General features: G+C 48.4%; 1 protein-coding gene across 4 annotated transcripts in view; it reads right to left on the reverse strand.

Annotated features, from left to right (window-relative positions):
• The window catches only part of IL6ST (interleukin 6 cytokine family signal transducer), a 612,349-nt gene that overhangs the window by 76,381 nt on the left and 509,419 nt on the right, over positions 1-26,549 (reverse strand). For all 4 annotated transcript variants that reach the window (XM_069627291.1, XM_069627294.1, XM_069627293.1 and 1 more), the window contains one exon: positions 13,225-13,365. In XM_069627291.1, coding sequence (XP_069483392.1) covers positions 13,225-13,365 — 141 coding nt within the window. The remainder of the gene's footprint in view (positions 1-13,224; positions 13,366-26,549) is intronic.

The raw sequence follows: 26,549 nt of genomic DNA on the forward strand, positions 1-26,549 counted from the left end.
GGTCTTAGAAGACCGCTCGGATTTCTTCTTCTTCTCGCCAGACGGGCTCTTACCCTCCAGCCAGTTGGCGAGACGTTGATGGCGGTCCTTCATGGTCCGTTCCGACATGTTGCCGCAAAACGCACAGTCCTTCTCCACGTGCGTCTTGTCCTCATGAAGGCAGTAAAGGCAGAAAGAGTGTTCGTCCTCCTTGAAGACGTTCTGCAGCTGGCATCCAGGGCAGACCCTGAACAGCTTTCCGGGCGTCGAGCTTCCCTTCTCCTGGGCCATCTCCGAGACCGGGCCTGTGAAGCTTCTGGAGTCCCCCGAAGTGTAGCTCGACGAAATCTTCACCCTTGAGGGGCACAGATGAATCCGACACGGGTCCCCGTTGATCGGATGTAGGATCGGTGGAGCTTGAGGCTCTTTTGACCGAAAGAATCGAAGTTTTTTGTGAAAAGCGCGAAAAATAGCACTAACGTTCGAGAGCAATAGCACGAGGATCCCAACACATGAACGTGCGGTAAAAATCTGAAGATGGCTGCCAGAGGCGGTACTTAGGTAGAGGGCAGTCATTGGCTGTGGTCAGTATGACGCAGAGACCAGTGATTGGTTATTACTACGAAAGACAGATCAGAAACGAAACTGATACTGGTTTTTTCTTTACCGAGGATTCCCAGCCTGACGACGGGGAATATTCATGAGCATGTGAATCCATGCCAGACCCCATGCTGGAGAAGTAATCATATTAGAAGACTATAGATCAAACGCATAGGAGCAATCCTATGATTAGCCCCCCAACTCTTAGTAAGTCTAGCAAGGGTCCTAGTGCCCTAAAGTCACCAGTTCCCCAAGATATACTGTTCAGGTGGGTTTACTAATGGACAGAGAAAGGCCACCATGCTAGAGAAGATGCAAAGGGATCCTTGGCTAGAATGCCACTGATCAGAATCAGACAAGGGATAGATATGGCCTGGGCTTTATGCCCATGTGACCCTATGGAGGAAGAGGGGTGGTGGGGGTGCAAACAGACATGCCAATTTACCACCATAACTCAGACTTTCCCATGGACATTAGAAGTTCCAGAATCTGTTGGCCCCAATACTACTGTGCTTAGTACAGTCATGGGAGTTTCAGTGGTCACAAGTACAGAGATCATTTTTGGGCATGGGATTTAGTGTCTATCTGCCGCTGTACCAGTATAACGGTTCCTGAGACTGGCCAGCTGGCGTCACCCCTTGACCCGAAAAGAAGAAGACTTCTGTGGAACAGATGAGCTCGGGAGACCACCAGGGAGTGAAGAAGATGGGCATCAATGGGAGTAATTGTAATTGTATATTTGTAGAGCACATAAACAAGAGAAGTGCCTCAAAGCGTTTCAAGGCGGAAGGGAACAAGGGAATACAGAGGCCTTGAAGTTTCCGAATGATCTAACAAAAACGACTAGCCGACTAGGCCCGACGGCATTACTACTAGTGCAAGTGCATGACAAGAAGGAAGGCGAGAAAGGGATAGGAGAAGAACATACAATCCATTAAGTACTGTACTAGGCCAACAACGTTTCAGATAGTGCAAGTAAATGACAAAGAGTGAGGTGATAATGGGGGATTGTAAGGGGGGGGGAGAAGGAAAAGAACATATAGAAACAAAAAACTACTGTGCTAGGCCTGGCGGACTAGGCCTAGTGCATTCTAGGCAATGTAAGTGTGCACACTGGAAGTGAAAGAGAGGGGGAAGGGAACAAGGCTCTAGGTTAAGTGCAGAGAGGTTACCCTTCTCATGGAAGGAATTCCAGAAGTGCAGTAGTGGTGAGCAGAGTGCAGAGGCCTGGGGGCAAGGATTGGTGGGGGAGTCATCACGGTCAGGCGGCGACAGGCTATCTTCGGTTGCTGAACAAAGGCACAGGCCATGCACAGCTTCTGTTAGGGTAGTAAAGGTTGAAAAATGCAGGAGCAGGTGTCTTGTAGTACAAGTTGAAGGTCTGCCAAGTTCCAAGGATGTACTCAGAACAGCGACATCTGCAGCAAGGTAGCCCAGGGAGAGCTGGTCAGACCACTGGTTGGTCCAGGGACACTTCTGAAGGCTCAGCAAGATTCTCATGCAGGAGTCGCGATTGGTTGTGACCACTGGCCTGGTGTGGGGGGGGGGGGGGGGATGGGAAGCAGGGGTGTCGAAGCACATACAAGGGCATTCTTAAGATCAGGACAGAGTAACAGGGCTTCACAGAGACTTGATTGGAGGGGATGCCGTCTGGCTGCACAGTCTGCCTCAGGCCTTTTCATCTGGCTGCACTTCTCCGCAGTGGTCTTGACTCCATCGATCTGTCAAAAGGCTGCAAGAGTTGTACTTATATCCAGGTTTTTGAATCAAGTTTCCACTAGGTCCACTAATGGTAAGGATCTGTATCCATCAAACTGGATGGGCTGTCCAGGGGCTTTCCATATATGGCAATTCCGGACCAAAGAGCACAGGAAGAAAGCCAAGTACAAAATGGCCAAAGGGCAGGTGAAGAACTTGTGGCATGGACATTTTTAATTATATGGTACTCTTTATGGCATTATACAGTAAAATGCAAAAGTGCACAAGTTAAAAAGTTAAAAACACAGTAGAAAAATATCCTCTGCTACAAGCCCATCTTGGACACATTGTAACTGTAACCAAATGTATAATGTTACAAAGTATCCTAACCTCACTTCATCGTTGTGTGCAGCTTTAAAAATACATGAATTCCACAGAGGGAGACAGGGTCTCCCAGTGACTGGTCAATTTCCCAATAAGAGTGCGCATAAAGCAAGCGAGGGAAAGTGGAAGGCGTTACTTACCTTCAAAAAGTCTGGTCATGAAGCAGTAATACAAAAAGATAGGGTTCCTGTAGAAATCTATGGGAGGAGAGCAATAAAAAAAATATTTCCTAAAAATGACCAAAAAATAAGGTGCTCAAGACCATTTCTTTTCCCCCTTAAACACATTTTATTTCCATTTTTAACAGCATAATTTAAAGAAATTGTCCAGGCCAAAACACTCTAAAATACAGTACTAAAAATAGGGGGCAAGCCACCAGAGGCCCAATTGGGGATCAGATTAAAACTAGATAAGGGAGGCACAATCTGCCCCACCCACCCCCATGAGTCGGACTGCAAATAAAGGAAATTAACAAAATGGTAGACGGTGGTGCAACGCATGCATGCTTCCTCTGCATGCCTCGTCTGTTTCCTACACCCTCCCATTACTGTTTTTTTCCTCCCCACCACCCCTCCAGCACTATCTAAAATGTCGCCAGGCCTAGTATGATAGACGCTTGTTTTGTTCCTCCCCTCCCTTTCTGCACCCCTCTCCTTCACCTTTTGTTTTTCTCCGGCTCTACCAGAAATGTTGTCCGGCTTAGTATGGTAGTCGCCTGTCTGTTTCCATTTCCTTCCCACTCTCCCCCTCCCTTCCTTATCTATGTCTTAGCTCTTGCACTATCTGAAATGTCAGGCCGAGTACGATAATTAATTTCACATCCTTACTGTTCATGGCCTGTAAGAATGTGGTTGTATTTTCCCTTGTTCCCTCCCTTGCCTTGAAGCACTTTGAAACACATTGTGTATAGGCGCTATATAAATAAACAATCATATCGTATCCACTGAAAGAAAAGGTTTCCCTTGGCACAACAGCATTAGGTAGACTCATATAAACACCATGGTTTCAAAAACAGGCAAGCACCTGCAGTGGGGTCTGCCAGGGAGGTCACCACCTGTTCCCTCATTGTCTGCAGCAGGAAAAGTAGTATTCAGCTGCAGCTAGTGTAGCTCGAACTACTACTAGAATTTCACCTTTGATTGGTGTTGAGGCACTTCCCCACCCTCTATTGAGGATTCTACAACCACTAACCACGGGGTGGGGGTCGGGGGGAGGCTAACAAGCAACGCCAAACCTGTCTTATCACAGGTATCGTGGTCAGTGCGACATGGTTCAACACTCAGGTAGAAAAAGAGGAATGACACAGGGACAATTGGGCTGCACACGTATCTCTAAATAATACACCACATTCATATACCGAAAAAGAAATGTAAGCAACACAAAACTATCAGGTCAAATAAGTACTCAGGTAACAGACAGTATACAACGATATACCAAGCATATTTATAAAAACAGCATTTTCTATAAGGAATCACCTAGCCCCAAAGGCTATATGTAGGTCTTCTACCATATGTTTCCCCCCCCCCGACCCCTGTCATTTTATGTTGGTTGAGCACCCAATATAAAATAACAGGGAGGGGGTGTAGGGAAAACCAGGCAACCATAAAACCCAGCAAGAAGGAAGGTAAGTCCCTATGGGACTGCACAATAACTTATGTCCTAAAAACACAACTGTAGCATGTGTGGAAGGCTCTAGACCTGATGGTTAGCACCTGACTCGTATGGTAGGGTCTGGGATAAAAAGGGAAACATGTTTTTTAACTAACAGTAAACATTTTACAACTCCCCAAGGCCTGCAACATTAATAAAATAGGGCAAGCACACCTGATGAAAGTGCAATGCAACACACTCCACCGGTTTCAGTGTTAAGAATTCCTTGCAACCACTTTATTCAGGACAGTCTTTATTTCATCTGCTCCGACAGTCCTGTAACGTTACGTTATTGTTTGACCACAGCTTGGGAGATCCAAGCCACTGTAAAGGATTCGAGGTAACGTATACAGGACTGTCCGAGCAGATTAACTGGTCACATGCTGATGCATGGTCCAGCAGTTTTGGCTCGAGTCTACATGATCCATCACGAGTTAAAAGCTCAGGGCAATTACTATAGTCTCCACTTATATCTTAGAATGGTGCAGTAAGGAATGTGGCCCATGTGCATATAAACAAGAGACTAGTGAGTAGATTACTCCTTCCTTTACAAAAGAAGACTGTCCTGAAGAAAGCGGTTGCAAGGAATTCTTACCACTGAAACCGGTAGACATCAGCAACTATAGCGGGGGGTGGTAGGCACCTACCCATATATACAGTTTTGAACTGATCGGTTTTGGACAAACAGGCTAGCCGGTGTCCTAAATTTGATCAGACCTAGTGACTTCGCATTTATTTTAATATCTTGGAAACAGGCCCTCCCGCCCATAGGTTAATAAATTGGGCTTTACCACAAATGGTTTGGGGGACCTTCCAAAATTTCGTTCACGTATGAGTGACAAGAACAAGTTGAAGAGGAGGAGAGAATGAGAACTTAGACCATTGTGCTTTGGGAACAGTCCATCAGTGGCCTCTTAGAAATAATATAAACAAATTGTGAGAAATACACTCCGTGTTTCTTATTCTATCCACTTTTACATAGGCGGCAAGCCAGCTTTGCCTAGGATTATTTTACTGGCAGGCAGGAATAGACAATCATGTCAATAGGGCAGGGTTAATACCAGAGGGAAGTTATGCTATCTCCTCCTTAACTTTGTATGGATGTGTAGTGTGTTGCATTGCACTTTTAACAGGTGTGCTAGCCCTCTTTTGTGTTAACACTTTACTGTCAGGGCTTACCATATTTACTTTGACAATAGGCTCTCTATTTTGTGATTCTGCAACCTTACTAAACAATCATTTAGACTCTCAAGGCATTATAGACTTATTAATGCAGTCACATGTAATACATTATAGCCATAGGGAAACTAAACGACCATAAAACATAGCCAAAGTCTTCCAAGAATGAAAACATTTTGACAACAGTTACTTAAACATTTTAGGGAAAAATATATGGGATACATTACTGACTGTAATCATATTTCTGATGCTTGTATCTGCTTAGATTCACATGCTGTGCATAGTCCGACATCTAGTGGAAGCTGCGGAGTATTACAGTTTGTTTTTCGAAACTCGAAAATGGGCGTCGACACAGGGCGTGCCAGTAATACCATCCCTAGTGTGACGTCCACTGTACCCATGATCCCTCACGCGTCTAGGACCCTCAGATTGTATTTTTTCTGACATGAGGTAGCATGAGGAGTAGCGCGAGTACAGATAATCCAAGCAGATAGATAGAAAGGTAAGACTACAAGCATCCATGCGCCTACTCTCAGAGGGGAAGAAGGGTGGGTCGCATGTGAATCTAAGCAGATACAAGCATCAGAAATACGATTACGGTGAGTAATGTATCCCTTCGGAGGCTTGTGGAATCTGCTTAGATCACATTCTGTGCATAGATTACCGAGCAGTACCTGAAGGAGGTGGGATGTGAGAAGGGTCATGAGCAAATAAATGTCTTAGAACCGCTTGTCCCACTTGTGCATCTGTCTTGGAACGGGTGTCAATGCAGTAGTGCTGGGTAAAAGTGTGAATAGAGCTCCAAGTAGCTGCTTTGCAAATGGTGTCAAGGGGTACATTTGCAATGAAAGCCAGAGTGGCCCCAATGCCTCTTGTAGAGTGGGCTCTCGGTGTGAAAGGCAGAGTTTTTTCAGAAAGGGAGTAACACAGCTGGATACAGTTAATAATCCACTTAGAGATGGCACCTTTAGAGACACGATCCCCCTCTCTGCCTGTAGCTACGGAGACAAACCGCTGGTCTGTTTTCCTTAGCGGTCTGGTCTTGTTTACGTAGTAGAGGACCGCCCTACGCACATCTAGGGTGTGTAGTTTCACCTCAGCCGAGCTTTGTGGATCTTGGAAGAAAGCCGGAAGCTCGATGGACTGGTTCACATGGAATTTGGAAATAAACTTAGGTGAGAACCTAGGGTGTGTGCGTAAAACCAGTTTATCTTTATGGACAGTAAAGAAGGGATCTTGCACTGACAGAGCCTGAATTTCACTGACCCTTCTAATAGATGGGATCTTGCACTGACACAGCCTGAATTTCACTGACCCTTCTTATAGATGTAATTGCTACTAAGAAGGCCGTCTTATAAATCAGGTGTTTGAGACTGCTTTTTTGCATGGGCTCGAATGGGGGGCCCATGAGTTTAGATAACACCACTTTAAGGTCCCATCCTGGTGGTGGGTTTGAAATAGGAGGGTGAAGTCTCTTTACTCCTTCCATGAAGGCTTTAACTACTGGTACTTTCCACCACGACACCTTGTTATGGGAAGTGGTGTATGCCGACAGAGCTGCCAGGTGTACCTTCAGTGAGTTAAAAACCAGTCCTGCATCCAGCAGGTGGAGCATGTATGTAACAATAGTGGAAGGAGTGCAATCAACTGGGTTGATTTGTTTATTCTGGCACCAGATAACGAATCTCTTCCATTTGTCAAAGTAGCAGTGCCTCGTGTTTGGCTTCCTAGATTCTTTTAGGATGTCCATACACCTCTGTGGTAAATTGAGATGTCTGAACTCTATGACCTCAGGAGCCATGCTGCCAGGTTCATTGAGTTGGGTTGAGGAAGCACTGTTTGACCTTGGTGCTGGGACAGTAGGTTGTACCAAGCCGGAAGTTTGATGGGTTCGCTAATCTGCGTAAGTGTGGGAACCACGGTTGTCTCGCCCACATGGGAGCAACCAGGACGAGCATCATCGAGTCTCTGTTCATCTTGTTGACCACCTTCCTGATTAGAGGAGTTGGTGGAAAAGCGTACGCAAACATTCCTGACCAGTTCATCCACAGGGCGTTCCCCTGGGAGTCTGCTTGGGGGAACCTGGATGCAAATCCTGGGCATTGTCTGTTTTCGCTTGTGGCGAATAGGTCTATAGTGGGGAAACCCCACTGAGAGAAGATATCTTCTACGACTTCTCTGTGTAGACACCATTCGTGTTCCTCTGGGAGGGGTCTCTGCTCAGAGCATCCGCTAGAGAATTGAGATCCCCAAAAACATGTTGCGATGACAGGAAGATGTTCCGTCCGAGTGCCCATAACAACATTTTTTGGGCAAGCTTGGACAGATTTGGCGAACGAGTCCCTCCTTGCTTGTTCAGGTAAAACATGGCTGTAGTGCTGTCCATCTGGATTTGCACTGACAGATTTAGCAGGTAGGGCGCGAACGCTTGAAGCGCTCTGAATCCTGCCAGAACCTCTAGCAGGTTGATGTGATTCTTGGCCACTGAGTGAGACCAGATACCCCTGAGCTGTGTGGTGGAGATGGTGAGCTCCCCACCCTGTCAGGCATGCATCGGTTGTGACTACCGTCTGTATCTCGGGATCGTAAAAGGGTTTCCCCTTGGACAGATTTTCTCTTGTCCACCAGTGAAGGCTTTGTACAAGTGTTGGCGAAACGACCACTAGACCGTCCCACTGACCACTTGTCTGAGACCACTGTTTTGCCAACCATTCCTGCATGGGACGCAGGCGCGCGTGGGGGACCAGGTAAATACATGACGCCATCATGCCCAGCAAACGCATTGCTTTGCGTACCGTTATCTGGCGACCGGACTGATATTGCAGAATTTGCAGCAGTATATTCCGAATTCTTTCCTCGGAAGGAAAGGTCAACCCCTCTTGAGTGTTTAGGGTAGCTCTTAGGAACTGTTTGGAGGTGCTTGGCACCAGACTTGACTTTGTTTATTGAGAAGCCCAATTCGAAGAGGAGTTTGATTGTCCTTTGAATGTTTGTTCTGCAAATTACTGGGGTCTCCCCCGTGATGAGCCAGTTGTCCAGGTAAGGGTACACCGGGATTGCCTCCCTGCGTAGGTGTGCTGCCGCCACCGCCAGTACCTTGGTGAATACCCTTGGAGCTGAAGCTATCCCGAAGAGCGGTACCTTGAACCGGTAGTGCCGACTGTCCACCTTGAAGCGCAAGTACTTTCTGTGCACTGGGAACATGGAAATATGAAAATAGGCATCTTTCATGTCCAATGTTGCCATGTAATCCCCCTTTTTTAGGAGGGGGATTACCTTCTGGAGAGTAGTCATGCAAAACTTTTGGGGCTTGACATACTTGTTTGCAGGCCGTAAGTCCAATACTGGCGCATTGTTAAATCTTTTTTTGGCACAAGGAAGTAAGTTGAATAAATACCCTTGTTTACCTGGTGTCCCAGGACGAGTTCTATCGCGTCCTTTGCTAGCAGATTGACAATCTCCTCGAGGAGGATCTTCTGGTGGTCCAAAGAATGTATTTTTTGTCGTGGAGGATGGTTTCGGGGACGCTCTAACAGTTCTATGCAGTACTCTGCGGATACTGTGGACAGTACCCATCTGTCTGATGTGATCACTTCCCAAGCTTGGGTGAAGTTGGAAATATGTCCCCCTACTGGGGTTGCATGAGAAGGGACCCTGAACGGAGCGTCACTGTTTTGGTGGAGGCGTGCCGCCTCCTCTACTGGGGCTGCCTCTACCTTTACCACGTCCTCTTTTATTACCCCTGCCGTAACCCTGGGTAGACTGTTGGTTATTATTGTTCCACAGTGTACCCTGCCCCTGGGAATAGTTCGATCCTCTCTGGGAATTTTGGCCGCGTGGGTGACGATAATTGCCATTCCCTCTCAGATTAGGGGGTTTATTGGTTAGTTGGCCTAGGGATTTGAGTGTCTCATACTCACCCTTGGCATTTTTCAGCGCGTCCTCGACCGCCTTACCAAACAGATCCGGCTCCACCGGTTTATCTAACAATGATGCTTGGGTTTCAGTTTCGAATCCAGACCAAGCGTGTCTCTTGATAACAGTTCCTTCTGCTATCAATCTGCCGGCGTTCTCCGCGGCATCAAAGGTTGCTTTTAAAATGCAACCGGACACGGCTCTTCCCTCCGCCGAAACTCGTGCCAACTGGCTCTTTAAGGGTTCTGGGGCGGAGTCTATGAGTGCCGCGACTTCTTCCCACTGATGGCAGTTGTAGCTGGCCAACAGGGTGGTGGAGTTGGCAATCCTTGCCTGGTAGGCGGAAGTGGAGGCTACTTTCCTGCCCAAACCATACAGTTTCTTGCTCTCCTTGTCGGGAGGAGCTTCGGACGATGACAAGGGTGTTCCAGCCCTCTTACGGGTGTTTGTAACAACCAGGGAGTCCGGCTTCAGATGTCCCATTATATACAGTGGGTCTGATTGGGCTGCCATGAAAAGTTTCTCAATCCTGGGGTTCACTGCCCTGGTGAGGCTAGGATTTACAAGTGAAGGGTCTATTCTTTTCTGAATAGACTTAAGGACAGGGATGGCCTGAGCAACAGGCCTCCTTTCTCCCACTAACTCCTCGGCGAAGTCCCTCTTCTCTTGAGCACCCTGGGTGTCAATGTGGAAATGTTCTGCTGCTCGAGACAGAACTTCATTCAGGAGAGGTTGGTTGTCGACGGGGGAGTCAGTAACTGGGGGTTCCTTCTCTACCGGGGAATCTACTCTGTAGGTTTCAGGGCCTTTCTCTTCTTGGTCCTCATCATCCCCATAGTAGCCCGTACCAGTTTGCTCTTCCAACATGCCCAAATCTGGATCCTCACAAAAGTATGTCTCTCCTTGATGCTGAGAGTAGGGCTGTACATAGAAGGGGTCTGAAGACCGGTTTGGTGTTTCAAACCGGGACTTTTTACTTGGAGGTATTGGACCCTTAGAGCCTGAGGGTGCTGACCCGTCGGGAGTATAAGAGAGAAAGTGTTCAGGTTTTTTTGCGTAAAAATCTGCCAATGATGACATCCGTGACATGACTGTCTATGTCATCACTAGACCATTCTCTAGAACTGGGAATGACTCTTTCTGGAAGTTTCTCTGACTTATCCTGACTAGACTTGCTGTGCTGAGCAGGGGTCTTTGTGATAGCAGAAGACTTGGACATGTCTGTCTGTTTATGAGGAGTGGAAAGAGGCTGAGGCTGCTTCCTTTGTTGTTTTTCCCCCTCCCCCGGAGTGGAAGAGTGGTTTCCCTGCTTTTTCGCCCCTTCGGAGCCTTTCGACGCCTGGCGTCGAGGTTCGGGGGTAGTGTCCCTATCCTTCGAACGTGGAGGTAGGTGCTCGGGAGCCTCCGTAACGCGGTCAGCGGGCGCCGACTCCTGGTGTGCGGTCTGGGGATGGAAATCGGCTTCGTCCTCCGACGATCGAACTTCCGTTACCTTGGGGAGCAAGGCACTCTTGGCAACAGTGGATGATTGCCTGGAGTCATGCGGCGATCTAGATCGAGAACGCCCAGAGGACGCCGATTCGGACCTTTCTCTATGTGCCTCTTTCCGAGAACTCGACGTGCGCGTCGAGTCCTTGTTGGACTTCATGTGCTTTGTGGAAGTGCTGTGGGAAGCGCTTGTGTCGCCGGGGGGTCTTCCCCATAGCTGCCCTGCCGGACGACCTTCCAAGGTCGGGGAATTGCGCTCGGCTGTCTTTCGACGCCATATTGCCCTCGCCGTCCGAAAGCACGGCGTCGCTGCCATCGCTGAAGGCGCTCTCCGCTGCCATGGCCTCCCGACGCCTGGCGTGGTGGGCCCAACGCTTGATTGAACGGTCCTTAAGTGTTTTTGGTTTACACCTACTACACGCTCTGCAGTTCGCCTCGGGGTGGTCCCTCGGCAAGCAGAGATTGCACGTGGCGTGCCTGTCGACCCAAGGGTACTTGCGGTTGCACTTGGGGCAGAATTGGAAAGGGGTACCCTTCATACGCACCTTGTGGCAGCGGGCTGGTAAATGTAGGAATATATAAGAATGTACCTATATACCAAAAGAGAGTAGAGTATGTCCACCCCCCACTCTCCCTACTTGTTTCAGCGAAAACTGGCAACCTGAAAGAACCCAGTAAGTAAACTGGTCTTTCCGATAGATGTGCTATTCAGGATTCGGTTGCCAGGTATTTTAACTCTGGGCCAACTAAAATACATCGACACAGAAAAGAAACAAACACATTGAGCATAAGCAGCAGCCCTCAGCCAATCGGATAATTGTGGCAGAAAATGGCAGGTAGTAGCAGTAAATGACTCAGACAATGGTTCCAGAGTGGAAGTCTCGACCTAACAGATATGGGGAGACGTCACTTGTCTTCAAGAAGCCCAGAGTGGACCTCTAACAGCAACAAATCAAAATCTGGGTATGTCCAAGCCACTGTACTTAGCCAGTATTACCAAGTGAGGACAAAAACAGCAGGATGCTCAGGAAAACTCTAGCGTGTCATCAGACCTGTCACATTCAAGTTACATTAACAGGGAAAGCAAGAGTTCCAACGGGGGCAGGACAAAGCCTAAATACCCTACCACTAAGCAGTTGGCCAAAGGTCAGCAAGCCAAATCACTAAAAAGGTTGGAGGCAAAGGGTCAGATGACTAACCATACTAGTTGGTCAGTGGAACTTTCACTTAGCCTTGGCCACCCCCATTGGGAGTGAGAGGGAGTGTCCAGAGCCCTATACTAGTCTAAACCAGTTAAGACCAATTTGGAGGTTGCCACTGTGGGCTCACAAAGAGCTCAAGTGGTCAAAACGGACATGTAGTGGCCACCTCATGTTCACCTTGACAAAGGAAAACCATGAAACACAAAAGGACAGAGTGCAGGATTTACAAAAACACACTTGTCCACATTGGCTACTAAAAAGGTACACTGGTCTACCAAAGTGGCAAAGTGGCTTGCAACATTGGTAAGGACAACACTCAAGTAAAGCTGCTACCAACCTAGTCCTTCAAACCTTTATAGGTTGATAAAATCCCCTTAGGGCACAAATGGAGGTCCTGAGGGGCACACCAGGACCAGACGCCTCAGGGGCGACAATCCCAAATACATTATAAAGAGTAAAAAGCAACGTAATGACAGGGGGACTTCAGAAGTCAATTAATGAAAAAAGTTGGGGGTGGAGGGGGCAGGAGGCAAAAAGTTGAGGGACTCCAAAAGTGACACTACAAACCCAAGAAAGGAATTTGGGCTTAACAATTAGAGACAAAATAAAATACACGATTCATAAAGCCCAGTGGAGCCAAACCTCAACGGCTACTCGAGCAGCCCTCACAGGACACTATTTTAAAGGCTTAGAGCAGAATCTCTCTATAGAAACCACTGAAAGGGTTCACAACAGGTCCACCAAAAAACAGACAAAACACAGTAAGGTGGAAGCGGACTTGTTTAATAATGAAATATTCTTTGCTACTAGTCGATCTTCATGACACTTAACTTGCTGCTTGCTGGAATGGTGGCAAAAAAATGCCAGCAATTGCACAAAATGTCTTGCCTTAAAAGCTTAACTAGCAACCGTATATTTGTATTTGAATAAGCACATCACATTTACAACGGTTGGAACGTGATTGAGTGAAGGCTACTTCAAATTCCGCTTAGTCACAATTACTTATTTTGCATTTTAAAAAAAAAGGAGTGGCCCCACTCAACAAAATAAATGGTAAATAATAAACTGAAAAAGAAAACTCCCCAAAATTATTTTCAATTACAAAGCCAAGCGCACACGTTTTCCTTACCGAATTTTGCAGTAGTAAAAGTGAGCATCGGCCCATCTGTTCCTCCTTTTTCTGTGGATGCCCTAATACGGACCATGTACAATGTATTACCAGACAGGGATGGAAGGGTATATTCTGTCGTTGAAGGTTCAACAACCACGGCTGAAAGAATAGAAGTTTAAAGATAATTTAACAGAAATAGCGTAATCGATTGAGCTGAATGTTGAACTTTGAGGAAATGAGGATCAAGTGTGGATATTGCTTGTATGAGTTTCTGCATGAATGATGGGTGGAAAAAAACAATGGTACGATTTTGGCATTTAACAAGAGTTAAGGCAATTGACAAAACACATGCAGCATGAATAAAACACAGCACATTGTTGACCAAAAGTCTCCTATTCAATAGTTCTTTAATCTTGTAGGATTATAGAAAAAGTGTGTGAAAAATTTACCTTAATTTATATTTATAAATTAGAGAGCATATCTGGCATATTTGAACCCTTTTCTAGTTTTGGCTATAAGGTGGTGCTTTATAAGCCAAAACAAAGGCATTGAATAACAGCTAGAGAGAGAGGACATATCAGGGACACAATGCTAGTAGACATTTGGTTACTTACACGCCCATTGACTACCCACGGCCATGCTAATCCCTATGGCCATGCCAACCAACTCTTCCCCCCCTCCACAAATCACACCCTTCTGGGATCTCCTTGAGATAACTTTATCAAGCCTTAAAATCAAAATGTGAACTCAAAGTTTAGGGGTTTTTCAGATGTAGTCTTCTGAGGGCTAATGGTTAAATGGGACTATGATTTAAAGGCCTCAAGTGAAAAAGACGGATTCATTGTGACCTATTTTCTTTTGATTGGAAACAGTTAAAACGTCTTTTTCTCTGGAGACCTTTAAAATGTGGTTTTCCCTTGTTTAATCTTCAGGGGGTTTCACCCCAGAGCCACCCATTGTTCTGTCCCCACCCACCCCACCCTCTCCTGCAGGATTTCAGCCCCGTCTCCCCACCCTCTCCCGTGAGATGCTCTGTGCGGTCACCGAGCACTTTCTAAAGCTACCTTTTAGTGAAAAGATCTTTTTGGAACATTACCGCAATGCCTGGCAAATACCTTTCCCATATCTACACAAAATCTTGTTTTAGTACTAAAAGTTTTTATTGAGCGCACACTTGTCATTAGAACAATCTAGTTATAAGGCTCTGGTCGTACCAAACATAGCACACATAATACAGACAATACTAAACATTAAACATAATACATTAAAATCCAGACGGTATTAGGGAACATAAAAGGAAAACAAGTGCCGTTTGAGTAGAGACTTGAAAACATGCAGTGTAGCACCATTTATAAAAACAAATTGGCAGGGTGTTCCACAGGCGATGGCCTAAAAAACAAATTATTCTCTCCCCATATTAGCTGGGTGTGAATTTAACCACCACCACCAAATCCTTAATACTGGATAAGAAGCTGAGTTGGAGTGTATCACTGTACCACCATGTCGGACACGCATTTTAGGCACACAACCACGATCCATTTACCGCCTATACGCGAGAGAACAATCTTGGATTTGGTCTTCAATAGACAACCGAACAAGTGATAAACTAGCATGAGAAATCTGGTCAAATTTTCTTAGCCTTAAAACCACATGCACCATGAGTGTCATCGGCCTAGAAACTGGCATTTATAACCCCATTTATCTATGGCTTGTGCCAAGAGAAATATACAAAAAAATTGAAGAATGGCCAATGCAGAACGCGAAAGGATACCACCGTTAGCGTGTTTGCTGGATGAAAGACATTTTCCTACCAGAACCCTTGGACTCCTTCCCCTTCAAAATGATTCCAGCCAAGCTAGAGCAGTGCAACAATATTCACCACTGACCTGAGCCGTTGTATTATGATAGTATGGTCTACAGTAGAAAACACTGCAGACACATCCAAGAGGATAAATTGTCGTGATAAATGGAACAAAGGAAATTGGCTAAAATAAAGTGAATTGAAAAAAAGGCATTACTAAAAGAGCAAGAGAGGCACGAGTCTCATATTATGCAATTTGTTGCTCAATAAAGACAAACGGATGACCTTGGAAATATATGCAAGATCAAACTAGGTGAGCGCAATAATAATTCCAAGGTTTTGTAATTTTTCATAATATTTTAAGACTAGCTTATCAGAGCTGAAGGAAATGCAGATAACTGCATTTATTTGGAATTCAACACATCACAACACCAAAGCAGTTCAATTGTTGCCCTATTGATGCCGATGACATTTCTGAAATGAGATGCATTTAAAAAGGAACCTTATGTAAAAATACCAAACAAGGCCTCAGCAACCTGGAATATGTTATCCACATGAGAATCCACCTCGACTGTCCAAAAACATAATTCTTGGAACTCTGCAGTTTAAAAACAACTGGATTTCATAACATGTCCGCATAATTGTAAACATGCCCTGTATAGAATAAAGTTAATGTGCAGTCAACTGTGATTTGTATTTGAGGACTGTCTTCATTATGTATTTTTTAGTACAAAATGTAAGGCCTAGTGTAGCATTATGTGAAACATCACTATATATATTTTCAAGTGAGAGAGATTGGCAAGATCATTTAACCAAAAGGGATCTGAAAGGTAGGGTAGAACCAAAACCCAAAATCTCATTTAAAGTTTCATTTCTGCTTTGCCATGCATGTTGGAAGGGGAGCTCATAATGGTTAAAGTGGGAAAATGAAACCTTCAAAGGATTAACAAATTGCCTTACCCAGCACAGGAGAGCACCTAAAGAGCACACACAAAGGGCCTTGATGACCTTTTCGGCCGGTTCTGAAGATTATATCTATAATGGCCAGGCAAGACATTACTCTACTGAATTCAAACTGTTTCAAAGGACTTAACTGTCGAAGTCCAGGTATCTCATAAAAGAACTCCATGAACACAGTACATGGGAAGGTCATGGAACGCCTGGAAAAAAAGTCTGCTCTAGGTACACATTAATAAGGCGTAAGTAGGCGAGGTATCACCACTGCCACCTCATCTTCACATAAAAAGGGAAATCTCATTTGTATTTTATTTATTTGGGATTTATATAGCGCCTTAAGCCAAGGCACTGTACAGAGAATCGCAGCGGTACAATAAAAAAATGAATATCAATAAATGAATATCAATAACAATAAAAGCAATCTGACATGTCACCCAGGATGAAGAAATGGGACTTCAAGGACTTGCGAAATAAAGAACAAACAGAAATAGAGCGAAGAGAGAAAGGAGAGCATTCCAGTGTAGAGGAGCCAAGAGGGTGAAAGACCAAAAGTGTGAATGAGCACAAGGTGGACATGGAGCTACGAGAAGAAATTGAGAATAATAGAATGACTGGGAGGGAGTGTAGAATGAAACCCCCCCCCAAAAAAGACAAGAGACCAAACAAGACCTAGAAAGTTAAATTTAAGTTGACATTGGGAAACCTGGCCAGTTAAGTGTCAAAAGGGAAGAAGAAATAGAATCACGAGAAGAGAGAAGACAAAGAAGATAGATGGAAGCATTAAAAATAGATTTCTAGGGTGCAAGTTGGATAAGTGGAAGACCAAAGGGTAGTGGAACAATAGAAAAGCCGCGAGAGAATTAAAATATCAACATTTTAGTGGCTTAAAAAGTCAGAACTGGGAAGAGCTTATCGAATATTGTATAACTGAAACATACAGGCACACAAGGATAAAGAGATATGGTGGTTAAAGGATAAAGCAGAATCAAGATAGAGCCCACAGGTTTCGAGCAGAGTAAGAAATAGAAAGCTGAGATGGGGCAAATGAGACAAAAAGGAGGTATAGGAGAAGGAACAGTTTGCAGGAAAGAAAAGAACCCCCGTTTTGGCAGCATTACGTGTAAGATAAGGAACAAATTACTTACCTTTAACTGTTGTTCTCCAGCATGGCGCTGGCATGGATTCACATGCTCATGAATATTCCCAGTCAGGATGGGAAACCTCAGTAAAGAAAAAAAATCAGTTTCATTTCTGAACTGTCTTTCTCCTAACAACCAATCACTGAGCTCTAGGTCATACTGCCCCCAGCCAATGACTGCCCTCGACCTAAACCTCTCCTCTGGCAGCCATCCATAGATTTGGTAGCGCGTAAAGTGGCAGTAGGACTAAGAGAAGAGCCACAGAGGGGTAGGCGGGAGGGTTCGCATGTGAATCCATGCCAGATCCATGCTGGCGAACAACAGTTACAGGTAAGTAACTTGTTCCTTCTCCAGCATGGGATCTGGCATGGATTCAAATGCTCATGAATAAAGACTACATGGCAGTACACACATGCACAACCACAGGAGGTGGCAAGGCTCAACATAAGCATCTCTTACCTCCTCACCAGGCTCACCTTCAAGCAAACAGGTTGTGCAGGACTTGCTGGCCGACTCTGGACTCCTACCTGGAATCCCTGTCGACGCAGTAGAATCTCGTGAAGGTGTGGGTCGACCGCCACCTAGCAGCCCTGCAGATGTCCAGCTGGAGCACACCAGACAGGAACGCCGTAGTAGCAGCGATCGCTCTGGTCGAATGGACTCTCGGACGGCCAGGCAATGGTCGGTTTACCAAACAGTGACAATGGGTGATGCAGCTGGAGAGCCACCTAGAAATGGAGGCCTTGAAGTGGGCCTTCCCGTGGTTCACAGGGCCAAAGTTCACAAAAAGTTGCGACGCCTTCCGGAAACTCTCTGTGTGGTCCACTTAAAACTTCAGCTCTCTAGCCACATCCAGCGAGTGCAAAGTCCTTTCAGCCGGCGACGAAGGTGTCGGAAAAAACACAGGTAACACCAGGGGCTTGTTTAGATGAAAGTCCGACGGCACCTTGGGCATGAAGGAGGGGTGCGTCCTCAGCACCACCCTTGTGTCGTGAAAAGTCAAGTAAAGTGGCTTACAGGACAGGACCTGAATCTCACCCACCCGTCGTGCAGAGGTGATGGCCACAAGGAATTCTGCCTTCCTCAACAAAAACTTCAGTGGAACTGTATGCATAGGTTCGAATGGAGGGACCATGAGCCTAGTCAGCACCACATTGAATTCCCACGCCATGGCTGGAGCGTTCACCGGCGGGAATGAACGGAACAGTCCTTTCACAAACTCCTTAACCAGATGGTAGGACCATAACGACGACCGTCCCAGAGATCTGGTGTAGCGGGAGATAGCCGCCAGGTGAACTTTGATGGAGGCATGAGCCAGTCCTGCTTTGGCCAACAACAGCCAATACGGCAGCACCTGCAGAGCCGTGACTCGTAGAGGGTTGATCTTCTGTGCACTGCACCAAACGGCGAACCTCTTCCATTTATGTCCGTAGCATTTAAGAGTAGACGATGCTCTGGCTTTGGCACACACCTACTTGCAATCAGCTGGGAGATCGTAACCCCCAAACTCAAATGCTGCAGCAGCCAGGCCGTCAGGTACAGTGATCCTGGGACGTAGTGCAGAATTGCTCCCCTTTCCCTGGTGAGACGATCTGTGACCACCGGAAGCTTGATTGGAGGGGCCACCGACAGATCGAGAAGGTCCGGGTAGAATATCTGTCTCGGGCACGCTGGTGCGACGAGGATCATCCTGCACCGGGACAGTCTGAGTTGAATGACTAGTCGAAGAAGCAACGGAGGGAACGCATACAGAAACAAGCCATCCCAGGGGAATGAGAATGCGTCCCCAATGCTTCCTGGGTGGGGAAACCTACTGGCGAACCTCTGGCACTTTGTGTTCGTCGCTGCCGCAAATAGATCGATCGATCTGGTGATTGCCCCATCTGCGGAACAGGCGATCCACTTGGTCTTGCCAAAGCCCCCATTCGTGGCAGGAGCACAGCTCCCTGCTAAGAGTCGGCAACAGTGTTCTTCACTCCAGCCAGATGAAACGGGATGAGGAACATCTCCTGGGCTACGGCCCAGTGCCATAGGTCCTGCGCTTCTTTGGAAAGCGCCAGGGATCTGGTGACCCCCTGCTTCCTGATGTAAAACATTGTCGTGGTATTGGCCATGAAGGCCCACACCATCTTGCCTTTGAGGGATGGAAGAAAATACGTCTTCTCCTCCGGTAGCCACAGGCCTCATGCGTGAAGATTCCTGGTGCGAGCTCCCCAACCGTTCCAGAGAGCCGTCCATCGTGACTGTCTCCTGGTGCAGTGGGGTCAGGAAATCTGTGCCTCCGGACAGATGCGCGCAAACTCCCCACCACCTTATCACCCGACGGAAGCTCTTGGCGAGTGTGATCTTGTCCTAGAAGCCTCCCGACGCTTCTATCCAACAGTCGTCGAGGAATTCCTGTAGCGGATGCATCCGTAGCCTGCATAGTCTTATGGAGGTAGATGCAGGATGACATCATGCCAAGCAGAGACTTGGTCCTCATCGTGGCAACCTTCAGTGACACCAGCCGTCGCACCATGCCCAAAATGGCCACTATCCTTTCTGCCGATGCCAGGCATGACGCGGTGTTGAGTCGCGATCCCAGAAACAGCGCGTCCTGCGATGGAATCAAACAGGACTTTGAATAGTTCATCGAAAACCATAGATCCATCAGCAGACGGCATCATCCCTTGAGCTGGGCTAAATGAGCCAGTCGTCCAGGTAGACGTGGATCCCCTGCAGTCGCAGATGTGCCGTCACCTGTGCCAGGAACTTGGTGAAGACCATTGGCGCCGACTTCAATCCTTGAATTGGTAATGCCTCCTCTGAACGACGAAGCGCAGAAACTTCCAGTGTCCCTTGTGGATGGGTATGTGGAAGTAAGCATCCTACAGGACCAGCGACGACAGATCGTCTCCCTCTTCGAGCTGTCCGAGCACATGCCGAAGAGTTACCATCCAGAACTTTTGGGATTTGATGTATTTGTTTAAACAACGGAGGTCTAGGATCAGCCTCCAGCCTCTGGTCTTCTTTTTGACCAGGAAATACCTTGAGTAAACTCCGGAGCCTCTTTGCAACGATCTCTATCGCGCCTTTCCTTAGCATGGCTCCCACATCCAGCAGCAGCTGAGGGACGTGGTTTTCCTGCCGTGCCACCAGTGGTATTGGAGGACACTTCTGTGGAGACTCCAGGGGGTGTCCTTGGGCAAGAGCATCCAGCACCCATCGGTCGATGGAGAAGGTCTTCCACACGCTGATTAATTTCACCAGGGATGCACGGGTGAGGGCCTGACGCCACCACCGGTATAATCTTGTTTGGACGTGGAAGGGCCTTGGGGACCCTGGCAACGACGACATCCTCCTCCGAAGTTCTTGGCACGGCCCCTGTTGGTTTCCTGGGCCAAAGATCTGTAGGGTTGGCGGTAGGAAGAGGCACTCCTGCCGAAACCTTTGGAGCATCCTTGGGACTTGCTGCTTGAGGTCCGAAAGGAAAGCGTCTCGCTGTTGAAGCGTGCCCAAGGCGCAGGCCGTCTCCGTCTTGATGGCTTGAAGAGACTCATCTACAGCATTCCCGAACAAATTGTCCCTGTCAAAGGGACATGTCCAACACCCTCGACTGAATGTCTTGATGAAAAGTTGGTCGCCTTGAGCCAGCTGCGACGACGAAGGCAAACGCTGTTGCCCATTTGGCAGAAGCCTGTGTTGCCAATGTCCGTGGCCACCTTGATGGTGTGGCCCGACGCAACCTCGCCTTCTTGCAGGATCTCCAACGCTTCCAACCGATTGTCGTCGGGAAGGAAGTCCAGGAGGGGAGCAATCTTGAACCGCAGCTCCTGGTCTTAGCGTGAGACGATGGCGAGAGATGGTAGTCGCCGCCAAAGAGATAACTCGGACACTTTCAACTTCGGAGTTGCGTCCAGGGGATCCGCCACGGCGGACTTCGCGAGGGACGCCACCACCCGTTCGATGGAAGGTTGGGCATTCGGATGTACCAGGGCCTTCACGGACTGGACCGGTCCCTTGTCCTGCGTGGCCTTGGATGGCCCAGAGGCCTTCTCCTTAGGGGAGGGTCTGAAAACCGATCCCCCTTGGCCTTCTCCAGCCAGTCGGTCTTGGGCTTCTCCTCGAGTTTGCCAGGATGGTCCGACTTCCTCTTGGACGAAGATCCCGAGCGTTGGATGGTGGTCGAAGGCGCTGGAGACGCCGTGCTCGCCTTACCCGCCGAGAAACCTGTCGCAACGGTATTCCCGGAGACAGTGGACTTGCGGTGCTTAGCCTTATCTTGGACCCGCGCGGGAGGGGCACCCTCAAAGGTCTTAGAAGACTGTTTAGCTTTTTTGGGAGCAGGGGAGGCATGCTCACGAGACTTACCCGGTGCAGGGGCCTTGGCCTGCAGCCACTCCTTGAGCCGCCTGTGCCGAGCCTTCAGCATGTGGGCAGACATCTCCTGACAAAATGCACAATCTTCCTCCTTGTGTGTCGGGTAAAGGCAGTATAGCCATTGGGAATGCTTGTCGTCCGAGAAGACATTCTGTAAGACGCAGTGGGAGCAAATCTTGAACAAGGGTGCCGAATCCTCCTCCTCGACATGGTCCACACGGTGTAGGCCTTGAAGAATCGTCGGAATCCACGAAGAAATTCGACGAAATTCACCCTTGAGGGGCGTTGAAGAATCTGAAAAAAAGGGTCCCCATTAATCGGAATATAGATCGACTGAGCACAAGGTGCGATTGACTGAAAAATAGTGTAAAACTCTTCCAAAAAGTGAAAAACGCAGTAAAAGCTTGAGAGCTAAGCACGAGGACTCCCAACACTTGAACGTGCGGTAAAAATCTGAAGATGGCTGCCAGAGGAGGGGTTTAGGTAGAGGGCAGTCATTGGCTGGGGGCAGTATGACCCAGAGCTCAGTGATTGGTTGTTAGGATAAAGTTCAGAAATGAAACTGAATTTTTCTTTACCTAGGATTCCCAGCCTGACGACAGGGAATATTCATGAGCATGTGAATCCATGCCAGATCCCATGCTGGAGAATGAGTCGACATCCAAGATGTAATAGCTAATAGACAAGCGGACAATCTGTGATGAAAATCTGAAGAAAAAAGAAGAAAAAACACAGGAAAAGCAGAGTATCGACTGCATATAAATGGGGCGAAAAACCAACAAAGAAATAACCACAGTGAGAGGTTAAATGTAAAGGGAAAAGGAGAAAGGGCCTAGAACAGACCCTTGAGCAACGCCATGGGCAACGCCATGGGCAACTGGGAAAGTGTCAGATGTTCCGGCCCAAGAAATGGAACATTTTCTTTGGGACAGGCAACACTGGAACCAGGAGAGAACAGGACTAGTAAAAGCAAATGAGAGAGAGGACAGTAGAAGAGAGTGATCAACAGTGTCAAATGCAGCCGAGAGATCGAAAAACAGAAGAGAAGAGTGTTTAGAGTAACATTCAGCGAGTAAAGGATTCAGAGCTGAAAGCAGTTCCAGTAGAAGGACAGGGGAGAAAGCCTCACTGCAATTGTGGAAAAATAGAAGAATTAAATAGAAAAGTAGAGACTTGAGAGTACCCAGCTGTTCAAGTAATTTAGAGGGATAGGGCAAAAAAGAAATGGGGTCGGAAATTTGTAACAAGCAAAGGGGCAGCAGTAGGTTTCTTTAGAATTGGAATAACCAAAGCGTGTTTAAAGGAAGCCGAAAAAGTTGAACTCTGGAGACAGATGTATCTTATCTTACCTCTTTTCTTAACAAGGCAGGGATAGACTTTGGGAATGAGCAACGAAGGAATAGGATCAGCAGAGGAAGCAGTTGGATGAGCTCGAGCCAGTAGGAGAGCAGTCTGCTGATTGGTGATAGGTTTGAAACAAGAAATAAAAGCTGAAGGAGCTGGGATAGGAAAAACGGGTACTATTGCTGAGAGGAAGGCTTCAATGTCAGAGCGAAGGGAAGCCACCTTAGAAGAGAAGAATAAATCCAGGTCAGAAGCTGAAAGTAGAACTAGCAGAATAGTCAGGAGTAGGAGGAGAGAGGAGACGTGAACGAATTTGAAAAAGACGTCTAGGGTGGGCTGAATACGAATGGTAATGAAGGAGATCAGAATAATAGGAGTGTTTAGGAGACAGTCATCGTAAAGCACATGATAGCAAAAGTATGGGGCGTGGCTTGGCGGCCATGCAAGCGTGAGCTAGTCTTGAAGAGCTCCCACTCGATCCGGAAGTAAATCCTGAAAAAAGGCCATAAGCAGGAGGAAAACGATCGAATAAAAGTTGGGGAAGGCATCGGAAAGCCCAGAGAACACGCAGAAGAAAGTTCGAGGAAAATCGGTGACTGGGAAGACAAACTGAGAGCCCGAGATACGCGGCACCGCCACGCAAAATGGCGGGCGCGCCTCGCTGAAACGGCCGCTCGCCTCCGAGAAGGAGGAAGGAAGACCGGGTTCGGGGGCGCCGTCGGCGGACAACCAGCCCAGTGAAGACGACCGAGCCGCTTGCGGAGAAGCAGCGGGCTGGTCGCTGCAGGAGACGGGCCAGCTGCCGTGGAAGGAAGGAGACCGAGATACGCGCCGTAGCGCTGTGCCGCCAGGACAGACGGCAGAGGCGCGAACGCCCACAGTCCGTAGCACAGGCCGTAGCAGAGCAGGAAGAGACCAGGCAGGCAGCGGCAGGGTTCAAGGGGGCCTGGCGGGTGCGCCCCCCAACTGACAGCACTTTGTGCCTGAGCGGGGTCTGGTGGTGAGGACGCCGAGGGCTCCAGCCGGCAGGCGGGGACCCTAAGACTACCGGCGGACAACCCGCCCAGTAAGGACTGCCGAGTCGCCCTGGAGAGGCAGCGGACTGGCCGCTGCGGGTGACTGACCAGCCACCGTAGAGGGAAGGAGGCCGAAAGACGCGCCGTAGCGCCGTGCCAGGGTAGGCAAACAGGGCCGCGAACGCCCACGGCCGCGGACGGAGGCCCACAGCACAGGACGTAGCCGAGAAGGAACGGCCCGGGTGGTCAACGGCGGCAGAGCTCACAGGAGCCCCCCTGACAGTAAGCACGGGTAGCTGTGCCCGAACGGAGGCTGGTGGTGGGGACGCCGGGGGCTCCAGCCAGGCAAAAGGAGACCCAGAGGCCAGAAGACGAAGGGGGTGAACGGAGCGTTCTACCCCGATCTGGGGACCGTTGGACACGCACGGGAGGGGGTTCCCTTGAAGAGGTGCCTATGTTGACAGTGGGCGCAACGGATGGTGATACGGTTGGGACAAAGCCTCGCGTGCAGCCAGTTTCCGCCCCAATACACTGGGGCAGACAGCGATTGACGGCAGGGCCACAGCAGAAGCCCAGAGAGGTTAGTCGAGTACCCGACCCCAAGCCCGCTCTGGAGATCATAGGACATACGTGGGAGGACACAGCCCACTCAAAACAGTTTTAACAGAGACCCCCAAAAGAGCCGCGAACCACACAACTGGCTGGCCTACTTCCACACACACCTGCACGGAAGAAATAGCTAGGGGTACACCACCCCACGGCAAGGAGGACAACAATCGATCCCCCGGTGTGGCCACGTGAGACAGCAGAGCTGCACAGGTGCGGCTAACGGGCACTATCGAGGGAAGACGGGGTGATGCCACCTGTCAGAGAACGGCGCAAGAGGAAGGCCACAGTAAAGACCTCGGCCCAACACAACAACGATAAGCTATCACTAGGAAATTGCAGCATAGACTTGCATGAGCAGGATCCACATACTGGCATACAGCAACTGAAACCAACATGCGAGATAAACCAAGAGGCGGCAGGGGGAGGCAGACGGTCATGGAATCATTTGCCCGCAAGAATGACGACCAGCAGCCCGAGGCAGCTGAAATGGACACAGCAACGTCATATGCTACGCATGGAGAGATCAAACGGGTGGAAGGAAGTATCCTGGAGGCCATAGAAGCACTGAAGACTTCGATAGAAGGCAAGCTGGATGCAGTAATCGTAGACGTGGGGCTCCTTCGGCAGGACACGTGAAACCTGGCGGAGAGAGTGACAACGGTGGAACAACAGGTACAGAGTAATACAGCAAATATGACCACCTCCCAATCACAAATGTCAGAGGCACTGGAACGCATCAGTACGCTAGAACGCAGAGCCGAGGACGCGGAAGGCAGGGCCAGACGTAACAATGTACGCATAGTGGGGCTGCTGGAGGGGGAGGAAGGCAGAGATCCCACGGACTACATCGAGAACTTACTGATCCAAGCGGTGGGAGCCGGGACCCTGTCCCAGGGCTTCGTTGTGGAAAGGGCACACAGAGCATTAACTAAGAAACCACGCCTGGGGGCACCACCGAGGCCTATGATCGCAAAGATCATGAACTTTAAAGACAGGGAAAAAATCCTGGCGTTCGAGAGACGGTGGAGTCATAACCAGGAATGGAGCCAGGATAACCATCTACCCAGACTACACGGCGCTCGTGCAAAGGCAGAGAGCTCAGTTCTGGCCGACCAAAGACCGCCTTCGGGCTGGGGGGGTGAAGTTCATGCTACTATACCTGGCTAAGCTCAAAGTGCTACATAACGGAAGGACACAGATCTTTGAGACCACAGCGGACGCCCAACTGTGGATGGACCAACAAGGGTTCCCACAGCCGGAAGGGGGGGAACAGATAGAACAGAGGCACCCCGACGTGGCAGAGAGGGAGATTGAGAACAGGATGCAAGATCCAGGTGCCCAGCAAGACCGGGTGTGACAAAATCTGAGGAACACTGCAGTGGGCCGCAGGTTGCCACACTACCTCGCTGCAACTAATTTAAAGACAAAACGGGAAAAGAAACGTGAAAGAGCAGTATAACCAACAGCTCAAGAGTTCAAAGGCCTAAATTAAAGAATTATACTGGGAGCACAAGACTTCTGGAACTGGACCGCCAAGACCCACAGTAGGAACCCCAAGCAGAGAATGTTTATAGTGTAACGCTCACCTGGTTCCCACGGAGGCGCGGGCGTGGTCTGGACGGCAGTGGCCTCTTCGAAGGAGATGTTCAGCACCCTGAAGATGGAGTGGGCTGGGTTCCCAAATCCGGCTTGTCTGGCTCGGATGAATACCCTTCTGTGAGCGAAAAGGAAGGGTTAATACTCTGCGGGTTTTGTGTTGATCTCCCGTTCCCCTTCTCACCCTCCTTGCAACCCTTCTCTAATTCCCTGTGGAGACTCACCTTAGGGATTGAAAAGGCGAGCTCTCCATCCTGCTTCTGATGCAGGGGCGCGTTGGGATCCAGTTACGTCACTGGATAGTAAGTTCGAGTTCGTACCGTAAATGTTTATGGCAAGCTTGAGTCTAAACTGTTCCTCTTCTCTTTTGCAGGTAATGGAAGACTCCGGGCTGAGGTGGTTTCCGTCGAAAACCTGATTTCAGGTGAGTTTTGGTGTAGGCCCACTACTGTCTTTTCCTGTCTCTTTTTCCTTAGGGGCCGGAGTTCGAGAATGCCGAAGAAATGGAGCCGGTACGAAGCA

Source organism: Ambystoma mexicanum, chromosome 6p (genome assembly GCF_040938575.1).
Source record: "Ambystoma mexicanum isolate Mex_15411 chromosome 6p, UKY_AmexF1_1, whole genome shotgun sequence".
Lineage (NCBI taxonomy): Eukaryota > Metazoa > Chordata > Amphibia > Caudata > Ambystomatidae > Ambystoma > Ambystoma mexicanum.